Source organism: Macaca thibetana, chromosome 4 (assembly GCF_024542745.1).
Source record: "Macaca thibetana thibetana isolate TM-01 chromosome 4, ASM2454274v1, whole genome shotgun sequence".
NCBI lineage: Eukaryota > Metazoa > Chordata > Mammalia > Primates > Cercopithecidae > Macaca > Macaca thibetana.
The window spans coordinates 142,519,519-142,543,806 of NC_065581.1; the positions used below are offsets into that span (position 1 = coordinate 142,519,519).

General features: G+C 40.0%; 1 protein-coding gene across 1 annotated transcript; it reads right to left on the bottom strand.

The window, feature by feature from the left end:
* Window positions 1–1,001: 1,001 nt before the first annotated feature.
* SMPDL3A (sphingomyelin phosphodiesterase acid like 3A) lies at window positions 1,002–22,594 on the bottom strand. Its single transcript, XM_050788708.1, has 8 exons — window positions 20,361–22,594; window positions 14,317–14,530; window positions 13,237–13,381; window positions 8,828–8,924; window positions 6,417–6,586; window positions 5,136–5,316; window positions 3,871–3,995; window positions 1,002–1,633 (listed from the first exon to the last, which is right to left on the bottom strand). Exons 1-8 carry the CDS (start codon window positions 20,470–20,472, stop codon window positions 1,316–1,318), a joined length of 1,362 nt encoding a protein of 453 aa, XP_050644665.1. The 5' UTR covers window positions 20,473–22,594; the 3' UTR covers window positions 1,002–1,315.
* Between the last annotated feature and the right edge of the window lie 1,694 nt (window positions 22,595–24,288).

Below are 24,288 nucleotides of genomic sequence, written 5' to 3' on the forward strand. Positions count from 1 at the left end.
TTAGGCCAACACTGGGCTTCCTTCTTTGTTCTTGCAGGATCCAGTTTGAGCAAGAATCCTATTAAGTTGGCTTAGGGAGAATGCCCCACCCTTGGTATCTGACCACACTTGATACCCTATCACACTGGCCTGCCTTCAGCAATAATCCTATCAAGTTGGTATAGCCAGAAACCTCTTACCTTTGATGTTTTTTCGTCCTGGTAATTTTCCATTCACTAATCCCCGCCCTGCTCCTTGGTTATAAATCCCCACTCAGCCTTGTTGAAGTCAGAACTGAGTCCACTGTCTCTCCCTCACTGTGAGATTCCATTGCAGTGGTCCCTATACCTCTCACTGGGGTCTACCTTGGATAACGTCTGCCTTAACATCTTTAACAAGTGTCATGATGAGTTTTTTTTTTCTTTTCTTTAACAGTCTTCTCCAGTATGCCAAAAAATTGGGATATACAATCTTCTCTTCCTTTAAATCCCCCAGTCCCTCCCACTCTCCCCTCCATTTCTACTTTAATTCTCCTACTTAGCCTGAAAGCAGAAAACAGCTTGAGCCATTGGAGAGTCCTAAAAACAATCCCATTAAATAAAAGGCTCATTTTTGTCCTGTCTTGGAATACTGTGACAAAGAAAATGCCACCACTGCAATCTAGGATGTTTATTTGAAAAATACTCATAGCTTTCAATTCATTTCAACAATTATTCACTAGGTACCAGGCACTAGACTAGGACCCAGGCCTTATATTAGTACTACAGTTGCAATAAGTATGTGTGACATTCTCATCCTTAAAAGTTATCAATGCCAAAGGCTCACAGAATGAAGAAAGCTAGGCAATACATGCCCTGTGATGTTTGAGCATGGTCCTAATGATCATGGTATTTTCCCATGAATAGATAGTGCATGTAAACAGTGGTAACCTCTGTCTACATATGAGAGGTAAACAACTTGGACCTCAGTTAACACACAGATTTTAACTAAAATTATCATGTTAAGAAAACTTCATCGTATTTAGATAAAGAATTTGCTTTATTGTATAAATGACAATTTCAACAAGGGTATAAATTAGGTATAATTATATAAACTGAATATTTACATCCAATTTACATCCATTTTTCTATTAATGAGCAGTTTTAATATATAATACAATTCAGAATGATAAAGATATCTACATTTAGGTATCAAAAAAAGAAAAATCAAAGAAAGAAAAAAGCAAAGACAGGAAGTCTACTTGCCCACTCAGTAATTAACAAAGATTTATGTAAAATTCCCACAAATTGATCTCAGAATCAGAGCAGCATTTTCTATTAACAAAAACTGTGAAATACTAGTAACTGTGTTTTATATAAAGCTGTTTGAGGCAATCTACATAGGAAATATTATCAAGATTCATAATCGCACAAATCTGAAAGGCCTTACATGTCTTATCACATATTATGCTGCTGTCATAACTCACAAAGAAGTAATTGTAGTATTTTATAAACTGCTTACTGTCTATGATTGCAAATTGTTTAGCTAATCCGTATAAACTTTCTGGCTGCAAATCTTCAATGTCATAGGTCTGGGTCAGGGTATATTCCAGCTTCCAGATGGACTCTCCCTTTAGATTTGCCTCTGTCAGATTCAAGTAATACTGCAACATATCCTGCAGTTAAGAACAGTAACAAAACCTGGTTCACTTTTTGGCACATAAGGCATTGTACAACAAGAAGCGTTCATGTTTAAATTTCTGTGACATTTTAGGCTGGGCGCTGTGGCTCATGCCTATAATCCTAGCACTTTGAGGGGCTGCGGCGGGTGGGTTACCTGAGGTCAGGAGTTTGAGACCAGCTTGACCAACATGGTGAAACCCCATCTCTACTAAAAATACACACACACACACACACACACACACACACACACACACACACACACACACACAGATTAGCCGGGCATGGTAGTGGGTGCCTGTAATCCCAGCTACTCAGGAGGCTGGGGCAGAAGAATTGCTGGAATCCGGAAGGCAGAGGTGGCGGTAAACCGAAATTGTGAGATTGCGCCTCTGCACTCCAGTCTAGGTGACAGAGCAAGACTTCGAAGAAAGAAAGAAAAGGAAAGGAAAGAAAGGAAAGAAAAAAGGAAAGGAAAAAGGAAAGGAAAAAGGAAAGGAAATCTGTGGCACTTTGGTAGCTTGAAATTGTCCATGATGTGAGTATTTCTGTCATGGATATTGGCAAACACTGCAAATTAAGGCACTTTTCCCCTCAGTGAACCAGTTGTTAAACATTTGTCAGTACTCCAGTATATGTGTGGTAATCTAGGCTTTATAGCTAAACAAAGATAAATATTTGGAATGTGCATACTTACATTTTTGGCTTTTTCAAAAAAATGGAGTCTTACTGTATACATTGTTGTATTTTAAGAAATTATTTAGAAATTATACAAGAAATTATTTTTATATTTTTAGAAATTATTTAGTGCTATATCAGGAGAATCTTCCCACATCGGTACATATGTACACATGTATATATACATCAGGGTCTGAACCTCAGATGCTGTGTATTAGATACATAAACACATATATAGACGGATGTATACGTGTGTGTGTTTTGGATCTGAGGTTCAGATCCAAAATTAGGCAACTGAAAGTTGTAGAAAAAATTCTTTTGGACTAATTTATCACACAATTGTTTCATTTCCCCAGACCAGATTTCTGTCACTGTACCTCCTCCCTCCGTTATTCTGAGGAATAACAGAACCATCTCCTATTTAAATTCATCTAGGAAAAAAAAAAGCAGTTATACCAATAATGGCTTTAACTGAAGTGAATTATTTTGAAATTATGTTTCTAGAAAGGGGAAGTTATCCAAACTGAAGTACCCATAAGCTAAATGGCCAGTCTTTTGTGCTAAATTGTTCTAAAGCAGGGAGCCATGAAGCTGCTCCAAAGAGCTTTTGTCCTAAATATCCAATTCAATTTTTTTTCCTTTAAAAGAATTTTTTGGGTGGGCCCAGTGGCTCACATCTGTAATACCAGCAATTTGGAAGGCCAGTGTGGGAAGATCACTTGAGCCCAAGAGTTCGAGACCAGCCTGGGCAACACAGGGAGACCCCCCCATCTCTACAATAGGAATATAAAAATTAGCTGGGCGTGGTGGTGCATGCCTATAGTCCTGCCTACGTGGGAAGCTGAGGTGGCAGGATCACTTGAGCCCAGGAGTTTGAGGCTGCTGTAAGCTATGATCACACTACTACACTTCAGCCTGGGTAACAGAACAAGAACTTGAAAATAAAATCTTGTTTGTTAACATTTATTAAGCATTTAGTATGAGCCAAACCTGGGTTACAAAACAAGAACAAGAAAATAGAATCTTGTTTAACATTTATTAAGCATTTAGTATGAGCCAAGCATTTTTCTAAGTGCTCTACATAGATTTGTTCATGCAATCCTCATAGCAACTTAGTGAATTAAATAATATTTTAATTCCCATTTCATGGATAAATACACTGGGACACAGAGAAGTTTAGAAATAATGGTTCATGAGAGGGAATGGTAACAGAGCCTACATTCTTCTTGATACTTATATTCCGGAGAAGAAGAATGAACATGGTTTAGTGAAACAGTATGTATACAAGTCCACAAACCTGGCACTAACCAATGAAAGCATCTAAATAAATGTGAAGTCCTTAGAAGAATAGAAACAGCCTTCCAAAGACTAACTTCATCAGCTCACACTTAGTAAGTCCTGGTAACATTGCAAGTATAAAAAAGAAGAAGGATGCAAGGAGATTTCAACATAAAATACATCTCACATGACTGTCCTGAGAAAAATTCAACTAAACTAATGAAAACTACGAAGATATGCATAAACATGGGTTCAGCTCTGAAATCTGCCAACTTACCAATAATTTATAATCACGAGGATCATACTGAAATAGTCTGATACCAGGATTGTTGGTCTGTTTTTCTAAAACACTCTTCACTGGTGTAACAGCAGGAGCCACAAACAAAGAATTTACTGGACTTCCTGAACAAAACATATGCACATAAACAAACATTTTTAAATAATAGAGTTTAATTATATTAAAAACATAAACAGGTTCCAGATTAAGAGATCAACAGACAAAGCCAAGTGATATGTGATCATTGATGGATACTGACTTGAAACAACTATAAAGAGACAATTTTGAGAAAATAGGGGTATTTTTGTTACTGATACCAGATAATTATTGTTGATTTTGTTAAGTAAGTTTGTGGTTATGTAAATTATCCGTATATTTTAGCAATGAATATAGAATATGTAGTGCTGAAATAGATCCAGTGTTTGCGATTCACTTTCAAATACTCCAGCAAGAAAATTAAAAGAATATAAGGCCAGGTGCGGTAGCTCAGGCCTGTAATCCCAGCACTTTGGGAGGCCGAGGCAGGAAGATCACTAGGTTAAGAGATCAAGACCTTTCTGGCCAACATGATGAAATTAGCTGGGCATGGTGACACACATGTAGTCCCAGCTACTCAGGAGGCTGAGGCAGGATAATCGCTTGAACCAGGGAGGCGGAGGTTGCAATGAGCCGAGATCACAGGGTGCATTCCAGCCTGGCAACGGAGCGAGACTCCGTCTCAAAAAAGAAAAGTGAAAAATCTTGATAGATGTTGAATTTGAGTGATGAGTACATGGGGGTTTGTTTGTATCCTTCTCTCTGCTTATATATGTATCAATAAGAACTTGCAAGTAAGAGCTTAATATATTTTATTTTAAGCTGTTGTGTAAATTGTGCTTTGCTTTCTAAATTCTGAGAAATAAAACAAGTAACATCAAAAGAAACTTGAGTGTAGCAGTTAAAATAGAGTGATATTTCTTTAAACTCGAAGATTCAAAAGAAAATTTGAGTGAGCTGAGGGTTTCTGTGGCTTTTGTGTTGACAGCAAATAAATAACGCTGGCCCCGTGGAGCTAACAGGAGCTTATGTTGAAGAAATCCAGCTGCAGGCCTAATGTTATGATTTGGACACTCATCATACAACCATTGAGGATAATTCAGAAAAGGCTAGTGCTGGCAGATTTTTAAATAAAATGTTTAATTTACTCAATCAGCAAATTGACTAGATATTCACCGCTTTGCTCTAGACTCTTAGACTGGGGAGATGCAAACACAGCACTACATTACCTTTTTTATCTGAAAGAACCATAATGCTGTCTCGGTGAGTGTGTCCATAAAATTGTCCTGCAATGATGTCACTGTATTTTCGAAAAATATCTATCAATTTCTCATTATAGTATTCTCTGATTGCTGTGATGTTCTGTGAATACGGCAGATACCCCACTGGAACATGTGCTATGATGTACACCTGGAAAAAGAAACACAAGGAGGCCTCATGAGAATCTTTCTGCACATTCGTCACAACCAAATGACATTTGGATACCCAAGATTGAAAGTATATTAATTAAAATTTACAAAGCAAATATGTCGTCTCTTCTATTTATAACAAAAAGACAAAATTATAAAACTATTAAGGTCACTATATCTGCACACTGTTGATGATATAAGGCAACTGTGACTTCAGTCACAATGTTTTGAACTGGCCTCTTTTTATACCAGTAGATGTCTACCAATCCTAAAAGCAGTAAAAGCAAGACAAAATAAAACTTGCAATGCAAGGTGACTCAGGCCTGTAATCCCAGCACTTTGGGATGCCAAAGCAGAGTTCGAGCCGCCCAGAGTTTGAGACCAGCCTGAGCAACATGGTGCAATCTCGTCTCTACAAAAAATAACAGAAAAAAAAAATTAGCTTGGTGTGGTGGCGTGCACCTGTAGTCTCACCTACTCAGGATGCTGAGGTGGAAGAAACACTGGAGCCCAGGAGGCTGAAGCTGCAGTGAGCCATGATTGCACCACTGCACTCTAGCCTGGGCAACAGAGTGAGACCCCTGTCTCTTAAAAAAAAAAAAAAAAATTAAAACTAAAATGAGTTGGCCAGGCATAGTGGCTCACACCTGTAATCCCAGCATTTTGGAAGGCCAAGATGGGTGGATCACCTAGGTCAGTAGTTCGAGACCAACCTGGCCAACATGGTAAAACCCCGTCTCTACTAAAAATACAAAAATTAGCCAGATGTGGTGGTGGGTGCCTGTAATCCCAGCTACCGGGAAGGCTGAGGCAGGAGAATCGCTTTCACCTGGGAGGCAGAGGTTGCAGTGAGCCAAGGCCACGCCATTACACTCTGGGCAACAGAATGTTGCCTGGGCAACAGAGTGAGACTCCATCTCGAAATAAAAAAAAAAAAGAAAGAAAGAAAATTCATGAGTTACAAAGTGTTTATGCAAAAAAAAAAAAAAAAATCTTCAAATTCTAATACTTGTATTGATACTGGAGTCCACCCCAAGTTTAATAAACATACACATTTTGCCTTCCGTTTATTCCCAGATGGTTTTGGTCTATGGGATCTACCTTCTCCTTATTCCACTGAGAGCTGTTCAGTGTACTTTCTAGCCATTCAAACTGGTTGGCTGGGTCGGTCTTGTTCAGTGTCATTATATTTGGGCCGTAGTACAAGTTTGTGTTTAGACTGACGATCCTAAGGTTTGGATTAGTTGTAACTTTCTGTGAATAAAAACCGCCTATAAAAACAATTTTAAAACACATTTAGGAAGACATACACATACACACACACATTGTGAAAGCAAATTCCTGAGGTTTACAATCCAGTCAGGAGGTTGGTGCTTATTTCTCATTGCTTAGTTTGCACATAGATAGGCTGTCATTAGATCAGAATCAGATTTAACAAGCATTTACTGAAAACCTGCTATGGTGCCAGGCCCGGTGCTGTCACTTCCAACATATTGAGATAACAACAGTTGTATCCAATATTCACATGAAAAGATAAATAAGTGTTTGGGCAGTAAAGTAATGAGATTGAATTTTATGAAAGAATGATTTACACATCAACTTCTACTTTTGTGATTAGGGGTTTAAGATGAGAGACATTGTGAAATATAAAATCCAAAAAATGGTAACACATATGGATCTTGCTAGAGACTACTTGGAAAAAAAAGTCAGACAAACCACAGCTGCTACAATCTCAGGGGAGAAGAGGTTTAAAGGCCTCACTCCACCCATGCCTCTGAACCACTGGTGATGGGACACCCAAGGGTCTGCTGCAATGGCACTTTCAGAGCTAGGCACTAAGATCTGGCTCAGCTTTCTTTGCCCCGAGCCTACTCACTACGCACGGCTTTCCCTAGCTTTCAATCATGATTGATCACTGCCCCTTTAATTTTCTCTATTCTTTCTTGTAGTCATAACACCTTGTTATTTTTACTACGGTATTAGCAGGGCAGTTGGGTTTGAATTTGTCAGAAGTTATTTTTGAGAAGCTGCCTCATGTCCTAGGAGGAGAAAATGACAACAGGTCTCACGAGGGCCTCTGAGATGACAAAGTTTGAGGCCCCTCATGCAGGGCATCTCTGCTCCAAATCACTTTTGTCTTTAAGACTTTCTCAGGATGCCTTCTACGACTTTTAACTTAATATTATACTCCAGTGTTTAACTGGAGCTTTGAGGGCTATCATTGGAATGGATATTATTATGAAACTCATATGGTTTTTTCTTAGGGCCTGCATTCCACTTCTCAGCTTTTTTCTGCCTCCCCTGCTTTATGCTGAGTCTTCTTAGAAGGCAGAGCATTTCTTTAGGAATCTTGATCATTCTTTATGGCTCTCCCTTCAACCTGCACAAGCTCTCTATGTATCTTGTAGGATGTGAAGTATAAGACTAGACATAGGCCAGGCATGGTGGCTCATGCCTATAATCCCAGCACTTTGGGAGGCCAAGGCAGGTGGATCTCCTGAGGTCAGAAGTTCGAGACCAGCCTGACCAACATAGTGAAACCCTATCTCTACTAAAAATACAAAAATCAGCCAGGTGTGGTGGCGGGTGCCTGTAATCCCAGCTACTCAGGAGGCTGTGGCAGGAGAATCGCTTGAACCCAGGAGGCAGAGGTTGCAGTGAGCCAAGACCGCACCATTGCACTCTAGCCTGGGCAATGAGTGAAACTCCATCTAAAAAAAAAAAAAAAAAGACTAGATATTGTTCCCTAGATTAATCAGAACCATAGTCTAATCTACCATGTCTCAAATTCATAAATACTATGATTTGCTGCATGCTAGCAAAAACAATAAAAAAATAGTGGCAAAAGCCAAAGGGTTAACAAAAATACTGAAAGAAGTGTTTTAACTGAGAGAAATCTAGCCATTAACTTAATATTGTCTCAACATTCTAAAAACATCAAAGTCTTAGTTTAACAGCTGGGTACCTCAGTTAAGCTCACAAAATGTCAGGGATTTATATAACGATGTGTCAAGAGCCACTGAAGCAGAGGGCCTTTAGACATGACCCAGGGAAGGCCTTACTATGCACTAATTATGCATTACTTTCCCAAGCACCTCAAAGTCCATGTTAGAAGCTTAATTATCCTCACTTTACCAGCTGTTTGTTTTATACAACTGTGCTGCTTTGTTAGAAGTTAGTGTCCATTCTCTTTTCTCAATCAATTTTCCAATTAGAAACATATACTTTTATTTACATTGAAATCCCAAGTTCAGCTTTTGCTCCACCGGGAACATACCTACCTAATTAAAAGCAGAAGAAGAAAAAAGAGTAGAAGAAGAACAGGAAGAGCTCCCTGCAAGATAAACAGGTTCGTGACCTGTGTCACAGGCAGCATTACTACTCACTGTCCCCCACAAAAACTGGGGGCTGCGCTCCAGAATTGGCACACTCAAGCAAACATTAACAATTTAAGTCTAAATAACATGAATAAAAACTGAGGCAAAATAGGAATAAGTAAGTCTTTCACTTACCTTTCCTTAAAGTACTAATAGCTTCTTCATCTAGCCATGGTTTCCAGAGGTTTGCTACTGCGTTGTACACTTTACTGGTGACTACAGGCAGTTGATCCTGGCCACAAACAATATAATCCACCATTGAAATTTAAAGATACACAGCTGAATTAATGTAAACACTACTTGAGCACTGACTACTATGTTAGGCATCCAGAGATGCAAGGATGATTATTAGATAGATTTCATCTTCAAGGAATTATAACTTAGTTGGAGACTGGGGGACAAAATGTAACCACTTAACTATAAGACAATGTGCTGGGCACTACCCAGAGGTCTGGGAGCCTAGAAGCAAGAACAATTAAGTGTAGCCAAGGGCCAGGTGCAGTGGCTCATGCCTATAATCCCAGCACTTTTGGGAGGCCGAGGCAGGCAGATCACTTGAGGTCAGAAGTTCAAGAAGTGCCTGGCCAATATGGTGAAACCCCATCTCTACTACAAATACAAAAATTAGCCAGGCGTGGTGGTGAGCACCCATAATCACAGCTACTCGGGAGGCTGAGGCAGGAAAATCACTGGAACTCACGAGGCGAAGGTTGCAGTGAGCCAAGATCGCACCACTGCACTTTAGCTTCGGCAACTGACTGAGGCTCTGGCTCAAAAAACAAACAAACAAAAGTGTAGCCCAGGGAATTAGAGTAGAGAGTGAAGAGACCATTTAAACCAGGCCTTACATAAGGATTTTATCAACTTAACAAAAGGGCATCAAAGAAAATTCAGTGGCCCAGATACAAACACAGGCATAGGCACATGCACAGGCACGGAGTCCCATAGGTGTGTACCATGTACAGAGAAAAGCTCATGCTTTTGCATAGCGAGGATATAGGAAGGATGTGGGAGTGTGCTCATTAAAGAGATGCCAAAGGCAGGTTTGAGCCTGTACGTGCACTGCCTGATGCAGCATGCTGAGGGAACAAGAAAACACCATGTTTTAGAATTTAACAAAGTCTTCTGAACTGTTCTAATTATTATAAGCTTCTTAACTTTTTGAAGAAAGATTTACAACCACATGCTTTTGATGTGGATAAGTCTCTTTATGGCAGCATAAATTATATCAAAATATTTTGATATTTTAAATAATACATTTTAAGTATAAAACATTTTTATTATCATAAAGTGTCTTCAGGATGACATAATCTCTAGTGTAGAAGTAAATGGGGACCCTCGCCTGGGGGAAAACAAACAAAACTTTAAGAAAGTAAATACTGAAGCAGGGAATGGTGATTCATGCCTGTATTCCCAGCACTTTGAGAGGCTGAGGCAGAAGGATAGCTTGAGCCCCAGAGGTCGAGGCTGCATTTATCTATGCTTGTGCCACTGAACTGCACTCCAGCCTGGGTGACAGAAAAAGACCCTGTCTCAAAAAAACAAAAAACAAAAAACAAGAAAAGGTAAATACTGAATAAAAACCCAGAAATCATTTGTGAATTGGATAACTGTTTTTAATTTTGTTTTTAAAAAAGTATGTTAAATGACTGAAGCCCCTTCTTCACTCTTTTCATTTACTTCTGTACATTGGTAAAATAGACCTATTTCTGAGAGGAGTTTATCAAAAGTTATTTTTCAAGAAGATGCCCAAGTCATAGTAGTTCTTGATGCATGCATCTAATACATGATGAATGTATAGATACATCCAGGGCAAGTAATAACCAAAAGACTTGTTTTAATTGGACTAAACATGTATTTTCAGTTTGTGTCCAAGATCAGGGTCGCCTGTCTGAGAATTACACAACAGCTTAGGCCAATCTAGATTCTCATTAACAATTGGTATGCATCATTATCATCATATAATAAAAAGCCATAAAGTCTTGGCCATAAAGTCTTATTTACTTTGGGATGGATGCCAAGTATGGTATGGTGATGGAAAAGCTTAGAACTATGGAAAAATCACTTTAGACTTTCTTCTCTATTTTAAAAATGAGAAATACAAGCACCAGAGAAGTTAGACGGCTGGTCCAGGTATAGGTGGTCAGTCTTAGGGCGGGTCTAAATCCCATGATCACTCTCACAGCCAGTTGTCTGTTGCTACATGTTTCCTTCCCAATCCTTTTTGGCTGTGACATAACCACTGCTGAGAAATGAAGCCTAATGGAAAGTGACCCACCCACAAATTCAGTGGCACCAGTCTTGCCAGTGTAGGAGTAAATGGGGACTCTTCCTTGGGTGGCAACAGGAAGAATTCTCCAGGCTGTCCACACTGATACCTACTTCTGGTGTCATGGGTGGGGACATGCATCTGTATATGTATATTATGTAGCTATGCTGCATGAACATGGGATTTCAGTGGGAAAATAGCACTTATGAAATGTATTTGTTTCTAACATTCTCCAGAGTTAGATCTCAGACACCAGCCTCTAGGAAAACTTGTTGTGGAGCTTTCATGTTACATTTGACATTTCCAAAACTGTGAGGTGGAAAGATGGTAGTGGAATAACAGAAAGAACATTTTTAGATACAAGACCATAAGCTAGAAAGAGAAAAAAAAAAATTAACTGTTAAAGGTATGTAGGCTGCCCAATTTACCCTAGCTGTATATATTAATATAATAGGATATGTTATAGAAGTTAGGTAGCATTTCTGTCTTTGAATTGTAAGATTTGACTTGACAAAAAGAGGACAGACATAAAAATAAAATGAAACAAATCCTCAAAGGAGTTACAAACATGTATCCCCTATCACCACTTAATGTGACAATCACCACAAGTCCACTTACTGAGGGCTTATGCTGTGGCAGATAGTAAGCTATGCCCTTTTCATATCACCAATGCTCACAAAAACTTTACAAGGAAGGTACTATGGCTTCTATTTACAAATGAGTGATCTCTGCATCAGCGATGTTAAGTGAATCACCCAAGTTGGCCAAGCTATTAAAAGCAGGGCTGGGAGGGAGGGGGTGGAAGGCAGGGCTGGTTAAAGATTTACATTCTAGTGACTATGACTCTAACCCCTGTGTTTTCCAATATTCCAGCCTTCCTGCCACCTAAGGCATATAAACACAATGTGTGTGACCTTGGGCTGCTGGAACTCATTTGTTCCCAAGCCTCTGCACTGGGTGGTCTAATATCTCAACAGAACAAAAGCTGTTTGTTTTTGCTGACTCAAAAAGACTCACATATTACTCATCTCAAGATAGTAGGCCAGGGCCAAGAAGTCACTTGAAACCTCAGCTTGTTCTAGAATACAACTCGTCAAAATTACTGTATTTAGGTTTGACTAACTAAAAATAATCAAAACCCCCATTCAGCATTCATTTGACATGAGATGGAAGATATTCTAAGCAAACAGAAAAATGTGGACACAGAGAGGCGTGAAAGTACGTATGTTTGGGAAACATTATGAATGTTAGTCAGGCAAGAGCAAGAGATGTGCAAAAGGATGTTGTTTTAAGTGAACACAGATCTGAGGTAAAAAGATCTAGAGTTTGGGCTCTGCTCACAATGGATTTTGAGCACTTGAACAAGTAATTCCCATTTCTGAGCCTTCATTTTCTCACCTACAAAATGAAGGGTAGGTCTAGATCAGGGGTCAGCAAACTTTTTCTACCCATTTCAACTGCTCTGTTCTGAAACATGAAACAATCAAAGGCAATGTAGAATGAATGGAAACATAGCTGTGTTCCAATAAAACTTTATTTACAAAATCAAGCAACAGGCTGAATTTGTACCACAGGAGACAATTTCCAAGCCCTGGACTAAACAAAAATCGCTGGGTACAAATCTAAAATTTGACACAACTACAACAGGATGCTGTAAACAGGACTGTTATCTGGCTGTTATGCGCAGGTTGGTTCTCAAATAAAAACCTGTTGGAGCCAGGGGTATCTAGGCATTAAATGCTCTGAACACGGTCTCTGCCTTGAATCATGTCTTAATTAGATAAACTAGACTTGAACATAGACCTCCTTCCTCTTTGCTTCTTATGGTAATTTGTAATGTTTTTGTTTTTAGTTATAGTCTAGCTTAGATCAGGGTATGCACATCTTTGCAGGCCTAATAAGAATTCTGGAAAAAGTAAATATTTATCAATATTAACCTTACTTGCTAACCTTGTCATGGACATGCAAATGAACATTCAAAAGAAAAGAGAAATTGAAGAAGATTATGAAGGAAAACATAAATTAATAATCCACAAACTGGATAATTTGCTTCTGAAAAGTCACTATTGGTATAACTTCTCATGAAATATTAAAATAATCCTTATACCGTCCCCAAAGTACTTGTCTTTGCCTTTCTTGCTGGTTAGGATTAAGACCACATTCTCCCTCTATAAGACCCACTCCCATGCCCTATCACTAGCTAATTATTGTCACAATTTTGACACTACTAATAGGAACAATTATTTAAGCACTTCTGAAAGTTTGTTAAATTTACCTGTGGCCAATAGTCATGATTACCCAGTGCAGGGAAAACCTGGAGATTTGGAAAAAGACTCTGGATGGTGATTGTCATATTAGCGATCACATTTATAACAGTGTCTGTTGAGAGTTCAGGTACAGGAACATGAGGTGGGCTATCCCTGAAAAAGAGACAGATTGTAAAGAACAAAATCAGTTTCATAAGGAGTTACTAGACTTATGCATGATGCCTTGCTATACCTATTATTGCAGACTTCCATTTTAAAACAGCAGATTACAGCTAAAGAGTTGATAGACTACTCTTCACCTACCTCTTCCCTACAGAGAATCCTATAAAAGAAAATTAACAAAATAAAATACAAAAAATAAGCTGGGAATCCCAGTCTATTTCACTACCTGACTGAAGATTTATAAGAGGCTAAAAACTGCAATAATTAAAAGCAGATGCCAATTGAACCAGAGCCCAAATGCCTATTTCGAATCCCAGTTTTGCCAATTACCAACTGCGTATACTCAGGTAGGTTACTTAGATGTTCAGTGCCTTCATTTCCTCATCTGTAAAATGGGAATAATAATACCCATTGTAAAAGTTAAATAAGTTACAATGTATAAGTTAATTAAAACAGTGCCAAGCCCGAAGTAAATACTCTACAAATATTAGTTACGGTCATTATTCCAGGTAAAGAAATATGGGCCTCTTCACTCTATAATGATGAAGGGAACCAGTTAGTTATACTGCCAGAAGATGATGCTTTACAAAATTGTCATGACAGGTAAACTTCCATTATTGTCTTTCGTCTTTGATAATTTCATGAAGACCTAGTATCAACATCTCAAGATACTGATGCAAGTATGCTGTTTATGGATTCATCTCTTAGTTAACACTGACATATTTCTGAAATCTGTATTCCAGAAAAAAAAATACTTCTAAAATTGTTCTTACCTCTATTAATGTTGATTCGTTTGACCTAGAGTTTTTTAACTCAAATAACTCTTACAATGTAACTAATCTTCTTATGGAATTCAGCACTCTTATGAAGCTTAGGACACTGTAAATAAATATTGAGTAATTAATGGTACTTATATAATCACTTACCCTGTCCATATCATGAAAGACGCTTCTTGTCCAGAATTTTTAATAAAATCAAATGCTGACAAAATAAGTTGATATGGAGAATCACATAGCACATCTCCAAAAGGGCCAGGGTTGGAGGCATTTGCACCTTTAGATGAAGCACACACTTTTGTGTGGTCATCTGTGATGTGGTAAGTAGGGTCTAAGTGTAAGTCAGTCACATGCCAAAACTGTCCTGTTGATTAGACAAAAAACGTAGATAAATCTACTTGTTCTCCTTTGGAATTCTCATATAGATATTTATAATAAGACTAGAGACGGTTGTTCCTCCCTGTGATGGAGGAAAGTCTTGGTAATTTAAATGTTCATACGCCTTGAAGTTAAATACAATCCTTCTCTGTGAGAAGATGAGCTTCAAGGAACTGCAGGAACAATTTACTACTTAAGTGTGTCAGAACTGATGAGCTCAGGCCAGGCGAGGTTCCTCATGCCTGTAATCCCGGCACTTTGGGAGGCTGAAGCAGGCAGATCACTTGAGGTCAGGAGTTCGAGACCAGCCTGGCCAATATGGGGAAACCCTATCTCTACCAAAAATATAAAAAAATTAGCCGAGTGTGGTGGTACACACCTGTAATCTCAGCTGCTCAGGAGGCTGAGGTGGGAGAATCGCTTAAACCCGGGAAGCAGAAGTTGCGGTGAGCTGAGATCGTGCCACTGCACTCCAGCCTGGGCGACAGAGCAAGACTCCGTTTCAAAAAAAAGAGTGGATGAGCTCAGTATTAGTATCAGCATGATAACTGAACAAAGAGTATTTAGCAAAGCTATGTTTCCATAATAAAATGTATGAAAGTATCCTTTGGAGAGGCCAATGATGACATCATCTTGTGTCTTAAGAGTGTGTCTCCTTTAAGAATTTAAGATTTCACAAATTATTTACATTCTTCTTGTAGAAAAATTGACATATAAATATGTTGTCGTTTGTTAAGGTTACACAGTGAGTAAGCAGACAGCAGAACCAGGAACTATCACTCTTACTTTCTTGTAAACCTTGCCTCTGAACATTAATTCAAAAACATAAATCTCTAATACAAGCTTTAAGCCAAAAATAGGAATTCCCAAAGGTTCTTAAAAGCTATTTAATAGAGGTACATCTTCTGTTATACACTCGTATAAAATGTTAATAAGGGAAGCAAATGTTAAAAAGGATGCTTCCATTGGGTTTTTAGGAAGCAGCCAGGCCCATTTAATAGCATCCTTACTTGGAAATCATCTTAAGAAAGTTTTTTTTTTTTTTTTTTTTTTTTTTGAGATGGAGTCTCCTACTGTCTCCTGGGCTGGAGTACAATGGCGCAGTCTTGGTTCACTGCCACCTTCACCTCCCGGGTTCAAGCGATTCTTCCGCCTCAGCCTTCTGAGTAGCTGGGATTACAGGTGTGTGCCACCACACCCAGCTATTTTTTTTGTATTTTTAGTAGAGACGGGGTTTCACCATGTTAGCCAGGATGGTCTCGATTTCCTGACCTCGTGATCTGCCTGCCTTGGATTCCCAAAGTGCTGGGATTACAGGCGTAAGCCACCGCGCCCGGCCAAGAAAGTTTCCTTTATTAAAGGTAATACTAGAACAAATAATCACAGTGGTATCTCTCTTTATTAAGTATTTGCTATGTGCCAGGCACTGTGATAAGCAATTTAAATATATTATGTCATTTGATTCTCAAAACTACTCTCTGAACTGGGAATTATCTCATTTTAGAATTGAAAAACCAGTGCTGGGTCAAATAGAAAATTTGTTAAAGTATACACAGCAAATAAATCTGAACTCCCATACTGACGGGCCTCCAAGTTTGTTTATACATCATTTACATATATACTCAATGATCCTTATAGACCATGTTTAAATTGTTCTAATAGATTTTTTTCTACACTTTTGAGTTTTCGAGTTTACTCTGATTATGACTAGAAACACATCAGAAGTGACAAAGTAGCATGTACTGCACCAGAAGCACAGAGCAAACAGGTAGGATGCAAACTTTAAACTATACCAATATGATACAACTGAATTAAACCCAAAGCTGGGATAATAAGGTAAAACAGTTGATATGTTAAGGTAAAAGGGGTGAGTTATCTTTTGGTTGTTGTTTCTTCTCCAACATACATAATTGTCATTATAATTTTATAACACATTTATGTTCACAATTAAGAAATGGTAGACAAAACATCCAAAAGAAAGTAGTAGTATGGTCAATTACTTGGTACTTAGTCATTAGTTGAAAATACCTTCCAAAAGCAATTTTATTTTATTCCATAATGCAGAAAATACCCCAATCTTTACTTCCATCTTATATATACTTTACCTAGCACAAAAAGTAAAGATGGAAAATAGCTCAGAGTCATCCCAGAGAATCGTTTTAATGTGAACATGTATTTGTATTATCTCGAGAATGTAAGGGTATAATAAATGAACATGAAACAATACAGTGTCGTGGTTAAGAGTGGAGACCAGAGTCAGACTGTTTGACTTCCAACCCAAGCTCTACCCCCCACTAATCTAGCTGTATGATCTTGGCCTATTTCATTGATGAAATGGGAATAATAATAGTGCCTACTGTGAGGGTTAAGTGACTTAGCAGAAGTAAAGCCCTTAGAAGGTATATGGCACCAAGTAAGCTCAATGTTAGTTTTACTGTTTTTGTTTTGTTTTGTTTTTAACTTCAAACCCCATTTCCAAGTAATACTTAAAATTCAAGTACTTATTACATGTTTAGTACTATTTTTTATGCTTCACATGTATGAACTCATTATTATGTATACTCCATTTTACAGATAAGAAACTGAAGCACATAGAGATTAAATTCAAGTTACATGCATCATCTTCAACAGAGCTAACCTATGAATTCAGAAAATCTGACTCCAGAGTCCACATTGCCCTTATCCACATACAATTCCTCTCTGTGTTTTCATCTCCAGTCTCACCTGCCTCACATGAAAACAGATAATGATGCCGGGCACTCATGCCTGTAATCTTAGCACTTTGGAAGGCTGAGGCAGGAGGATTGCTTGAGCTCAGGATTTTGAGACCAGCCTGGACAACATGGTGAAACCCCATGCCTACAAAAAAATGCAAAAATTAGGAAGGATCTCTTGAGCCAGGGAGATTGAGGGTGTAGTGAGCCAAGATTGGGCCACAGCACTCCAACCTGGGTGACAGAGACCCTGTCTCAAAAAAAAAAAGGAAGAAGAAGAAAGAAAACCAATAATGACAATATCTACACACCAGATACTGTGAAGATTAGGGGGAAAAAAGACTATAAAAATATTCAGTATCTGTTTCAGTAAACCCAAACCTGAAATGCATTAAGAGGACACTCCTCTGATATAATTTAGTACCTAGATTTATATTTCCAGCACCTAGAATATGCAATGACTTATAGTAGCCCTTCAACAAATATTATTTAATTTACATATGATGACATTTAGGCAAAGGCAAATTTCATGATATCCTCAAGATCATATGATGACTCAGTAATGAAAGCTTAACTGGAACCAGTCTCTCCAGACTTCGGAGTCTAGTGATCTTTCTGCTGCATGGCATTGCCAGACAGATAAATTAGGGGATAGTCATTTAAATTCACTGCAAGATGTCTTTAAATAGAAGACAAGAACAGAGATCTGACAGGTTCTTAACCTGGGACTCATGAATAATGAACATCTGGAAGTCTCATCTCCCTCCCCTAACGAAACTGTATAAAAAAACGAGTGTGCATGTGTGTTTCCACTGTCTGGCCTGTGGCAGAGCTCACACTGCAAACCATGTTCCTAGTTCAAAGTCCAAAGTTCTTTTTACTACACCACGTTTTCCTGTCCTGCAAACCATCTTTAAAACGATTTCCAAAAATATGTGTGTTCAACATATCTAGAAAAACTTCCAAAATTATACCAGAAAATCTTTTAATCTAAAGAAAATATTATAACTTCTCCTCAAGAACCCAATGAACCATAGTTCAGACATAATTCAGCTCGCCTTATTCCTTATTTGAACAGTTTGAACACTCAGCAGTATATGAATGGTTGAAGTACGGCTGCTGGGATTGGCCAAACTTAACTATTGTTACCAGTGAATACTCTTAAGTTAGGTTTTCAGTCTCATCTGACTATTAAGCTAGGTTACAGTTCATTCACAAGGATTCAAATATAGAAGTAAGGAGTCCTTCTCAGGCCGTATTTAGTTTGCTTTAACAGTACCAATCAAGCCAGTCCCAGCCTACTAAATCTAAAGAACTGTAGCCAAAAACACACATGTGAAGCTTCCTAGGACTTTTGTCCTCCGACCACCAGGACTTGAGAGGGCAGAAAGCTAAGACTGGGAACTTAAAAGCAAAAACACATAACAAGCAAGCCGTAGCCAGACAGGGTGTTGAAAGGAAGTCTGAGCATTTGGGGCTGAGAGGAGGCGGCAGGGGAGTTGTCACATCAAGTGGAAAATATGCAAAATACTACAAACAAGGAGAATTGTGAAACTGCTGAGTGAATACTTCAGACCTTTGAACTCCAGTGATTCCAGTAACACTTCAGACCTTTGAACTCCAGTAATCCCTCTTCCTTCCCCTTCAGTCTGTGGGGATTCAACCTTGCAGCTTCCCATCCAAAACGGAGGTGTGAAGACTCACATAGTCCCCAGAAAGCGCTCCTTGAGGCCTCCTTAAAACACAGGTGAATTTGCCATTGTGTGGCCTCAAGCAACCGGAGACATTTTATTTCAGAACCCTAACCGGTCACATAATTAAAGTAACACAAGCTAAGCTGTAATAAAAGCAGAAACCAGTATACATAAACATTTTGGGGAAATTTCTTGTAATGACTGACATTTGCCACAGTTGGGAAACCAGATTTACAATTTTTGCTTCAGACCTCCTGACAGCTGAGTCTTGAGGACTTGGCCTTCAAAGAGAAGATATTTGCCCTACAGCGCTCCCAAGTCCTGAGAAAGCAGAGGGAGCAAAGAGAGGTTTCAGCACTAGTTGCTGCCACCGAGTCTCAGGGACAACTCTCCCCCCAAAGAAAACAGAACTCCACTTCTCTAATTTTGTTTTTCCTCCAACAGTGCAATTATTTTCAAAGGGAGTTGAGGAGGTGTGAGCACCTTGATTTTTGAAACTGGAGGCTCAGATGGCATTGTACAATCTCCCATCAAAAGGTATCTATTCTGGACCAGTGAGTCTCAAACTTAGCCGAACGGAAGGAATTATGCGGAGGGTTAAACAGCTACTGTGGAACCCCAACGTCGGCGGTTCAGATTCAGTAGGTCTGGGATGGGCTAGAAATTTGCAATGCTAACAAGCTCAGGTGCGGCGGGTGCTGCCACCGGTCCAGGGCCACACTTAAGAGAATCACTACTGTAACAGGCACTGTGTTAAGTGTTGGGAGTGAATAAAATGGGTCCCGGCCGCAGGTGGACATCCAGGTGAAATGAAGTCCCCGTGAGTTCCACGGTTGACTAAGGGGCGAGCCTACACCGAGGGTGCTTTCGCGCTCTAGCTGGGTGAGTGGCACAAAAAGCCACCGATCTCGGTCGAGCAAGACATAAGATAGTCTGAGTCACGCTGAAATTTACATCCCTGAGCTGAGAGGGAAACTACAGTCCCCCTCCATTCAGGACTGATTCGGGGCCTCTTGCAGTGCTGGACATCGGACTCCCAGCTTCCTCTTCCCTTGAGTCCCGGAGCTTTTCCTTCCTTCCCCAAGGAGCAAACCAACTGAGATGCAGGATGTAAACAAAAGCCAGGCTGTGGAAATCCGGCCGACGCGCCCTTGGAGCGCCCCCACCGGCGCTGGCATTTCCCCCCGCCCAGCCCCGGTCTTCCGGCTGGACGCCCTAACGCTCTAGTCCCTTGGTCGCCTTCCCCGCGCCCAGCAGCCGTAGTGAACGCCGGATGCGTCAGGGCCCCGGCTAGCCCGAGCCTCTGCCGGGGGCAGCTGCCCTCCCGCACTTTCTCCGGCTGTGCGCAGGCGCCGTCGCTCCCCGCTCTCGGCTCTGGCTGGGAAGAGAAGGGTAGCGGACAACTCACCTACAGCCGGAGGAGGATTCCTGCTGCCTGCAGGCGCCACGGGCAGCCCGAGGCCGGAGAGGCAGTGCCAAGCAGTCAGCAGGCAGCAGACAAGCGCGTGCAGCAGCGCCATGGAGGACCGCGGGGCTGACCCGGAGGCTCGGGCTGTCCGGCAGCTCCACTCGGACCGTCAGGCCTGAAGGTGAGGAGGAGTCAGAAGACGGCTGCGGGTATAGACGCCCGACTGATCACGTGCAAAGACAAATTCCGCAGCGAGTCAGTTCGCCTGGCCTTCAGCTGCTGTTTAGCGATGATCTGTTCTCGTATTTCTTAGCGTCGGTGTTTGGCCTAGGAAGGAATGTTCTTGTAGAAGCTCAAATTCAGGCTCGTGTATCAGTGGTGCAGTTGATGTCAAACAATGACACACTGGTGCTTGGGGATAGAGAAAGGCATTCAATTTGATGAAAGCCAGAAGGAGGGAGAGCAAGATCTCTCAAATTCGTCTGTAAAAAGGAAAAAGTGGGGAGTTTTTATACTGCTGGAGAATAAGAGAGGGGGAGTTTCAAATAATCCAGGGGAAAAGTCTGTTTCTTCAGTCTCAGATAATACCTTGAGCAATTAGACGTCCAGGTATCCGCAGCTGGTTGCAAAGCCCTTCGAGGTATTCATCCCTTCTGCAAACATTTTTGTGACCCTGAAGTTACCTCTTTGTTCTTGACGAGGAAGCAGTATATCAACAGTTTATAATTATATTATGGAAACAAGGAGAATATTGGGCAAAAAGCTAGTGGTTAAAATGTGCAAACAAGCAGGAGCCTGATCAGAATTTTCATTATTTCAGTCACTAAAAAAAATGCTGGGGTGCTGAAATCTCAACGATCCTGGTTCCCTTCTTGGGCCAACCTACCCCAGCTTTAACAGGGAGGGCTCCTCAGTAGAGGTGATGCAGAGAGAGCCCTGAAGTATCATGATTTACAGGAAATCAGCAAAAGTTCTGGATACCGCAGTGGATCTGGAATTGTTATCTCTGGACTGGGAACATCAGCACCACCTGGGAACTCTAGTTAGAAATGCAAATTCCCAGGCACCACCCTAGATCTGTTGATTCAGCAACTTGCTGGAGCCCAGCAGTTTGTGTTTTCACAAGCATTTCAAGTCATGTTAAAGTGATTGTGATGTTTGAAAACCAATGCTCAAAGATACCCCTTTTGGTTTTTTTTGTTTTGTTTTGTTTTTTAAACTGCCGGGAAGAGAAGGGTCTTAGAATTAGAACATGTCTGAAAATCATACTTTATGCATTCTAGAGATGCATGGAAATCATAAGTAGAGGTGGCTGATTTGATGCTTCCAAGGAACTTTTTTGAATATACTTCTGGCAAAGAAGTGTACAAAGGAGTAAGCAAAGATGATGAATAATCCCGAAACTGCTGGATTCTGTGTTCTGTGTTCCTTCTCACCATTTATGAGAACGCTGATCGCTTGGAGATGACAAGCTAATAATTTAAATTTATAGGGCGTGGAATTCCTTTACAGAAGAAAATGCTTTCCATAATTACTAACCTCAAAAACGATGTTGTAGAGTGTATTTCTTTCCCATCATAAAAAGCTTTGTTTTCTATCCCATGTAACTTAATGGGAGCATGTCTCATGAAAGGGGTTTTGAAGTGGGAAGCAAGGTGCTTCCATTTTCTGTTTTGTAAACCAAAAATAAAATTTGAAGGCCCCTCACAACCATCTGAATGGGCGACCATCTGAATGGACTCTCTCCGCAGCCAGGGCACCCTAAAATTTAACGTGAAAGACTGGTTCAGGCCATAAAAAGGGGGCTGGGGGTTGGACATACCTAATTAACATCAACACAAACCTTAAGTCTGACAAGACACATTTAAGGTCTGTTTCTCTAAAGCCTGCTACCTGACGGCTTCATCTGGGTGATAAAATCTAGGTCTCACAACCTCTTATAACCCAGACAGCCTTTCTATTGATAATAACTTTTTCAATCAACCAATTGACAATCAGGACATGTTTAAATCTCCCTATGACCTGGAAACACTCACCCCCCGCCCAGCTTCAAGTTGCCCTGCCCTTCTAGATCTAACCAATGTAAAATCTTACACATACTGATTGCTGTATTATGTCTCCCTAAAATGTATGAAAGCAAGCTGTACCCTGACCACCTTGGGCACATGTCAGGACCTCCTGGGGCTGTGTCACTGGCCCATCCTTAACCCTGGCAAAGTAAACTTTCTAAATTGATTGAGACCTGTCTCAGGTACTTTCGGTTTACGGTTTCAAGTCCTGCCAGGGCAGCCCAAGTCCTGCTTCAGCTTTTGGTTGATTCCAAAGTTTGCAGGAACCGGAGTGCATTTCAGTGGTGGACAAGATGGTCCTTGGAGTTTCTCAGTTCGCAACCTCTAGAGTATGGGAGAAAATGGAGCCAGAAAAAAATGGTGAGCTGACGAGAGAAAACAAGTGTAAGGATTAACAAAACGACTTAGAGGAGTTTTTAGTCCAAACATTTGAAAGCTAGGAAAAGGATAAATTATAAAAATAGCTCTTTTCACTCCTTTTTTTCCAATTTCAATATTCTTTACTGGAAGTAACTGGTTGCGAAATAGTTTCTCAGTAAGCATAAAACAAGGCATACACATTTTGAAACTTAAGAAATACTTGCAATCCTAAAAAGTACAGTATATTAAAATTAGTGGGTAGAAACACCATCCTTCTTTCTACTCACTCCACTTTCTTTTTTTTTTTTTTCTTAATACTCACTAAGAAGCAAAAAACGATAGTGCCCCAACATCTCTACAGGTACATCTCAACCATGGGCATATATTTGTAGGTCTCCATGTTCCAGGTGTACATATATGTCATTTTGAGTGTGTGTATCTGGGTGAGGGAAATCACATGAAAGAAGGGCAGTAGCTTCACAAAACAACCTTAGCTTAGTTTAGTTTGTATCATTGAGGCCTTTGTATCATTTCAGAAACGTTCTTCCAGGGCCTGTTGGTCAAATTGCCTTTGGTCTTGGTCGTTTTTCCTTTCCTTTAATTATGTTTCTTAACTATGTTAAGGAACAAAACAAAGACAGCAAACCAGAAAAGTTAGTGCATTGACAGATTGACAGTGTGAAATAGAATTTGGTTTGAAGAAAAATGATTTGCGACTACCCAGAAAAATTTAGGAAGCAAACATGTTAATTATATTCCCCCTTAAAATGCATTTGTTCTACCACTGCAACCCTTGATCTTTCAGACCATTGCATCTTTGTTTCCCATTTAGGCCACCCAAAAACCTTTTCATTCCTCACTCTGTGAGACAGCTGTTATGGAAACTGGTGCCAGTGTTATTTGGCTTCATTATAATGAACTAAAGATAAATCTCTGTCTTTGACTTTGTATCTTTAATAATAGAGAGGCCAGAATCTGAGCTTCTGGTAGAGCGTAGGCTGAAATCCCAAGTTAAGCAGCCCTCCACCAGAAGCAGAGTTGGTGGCTGTCGGAACAGTTGGAGCCAACACCCTGTTCATGTTCTGTTTCATGCTTTTAAAGACAGGTAAACTGAGTGCAGTGGTGTGTGCCAGTAGTCCTAGCTATTCAGGAGACTGAAGTAGGAGGATTACTTAAGCCCAGGAGTTTGAGACTAGATTGGGCAAGTAAGCAAGACTCCATCTCTTAGAGAAAAAAAAAAAAAGAAAATTTTCTCATACTTATAGCTATAAGCTAATCGAACCTTTTTTTTTTTTTTTCTTCTGAGACAGAGTCTTTCTCTGTCACCCAGGCCATAGTGCAGTGACACAGTCTTGGCTCACTGCAACTTCCACCACCCAGCGCAAGCGATTCTTGTAACTCAGCCTCGTGAGTAGCTGGGATTACAGAAATGCACCATCACACCTGGCTAATTTTTGTATTTTTAGTAGAGACAGGGTTTTGCCATGTTGGCCAGGCTG

Bases quoted from the DNA above. Each gene is read 5' to 3' on its own strand.
- SMPDL3A (XM_050788708.1), bottom strand. From the start codon at position 20,472: ATGGCGCTGCTGCACGCGCTTGTCTGCTGCCTGCTGACTGCTTGGCAC. The intron at 14,531-20,360 runs GTGAGTTGTCCG...TCTAATCAACAG, and splicing joins GAATCCTCCTCCGGCTGTAG to GACAGTTTTGGCATGTGACT. The intron at 1,634-3,870 runs GTAAGTTGGCAG...TCTTAACTGCAG, and splicing joins CTCGTGATTATAAATTATTG to GATATGTTGCAGTATTACTT.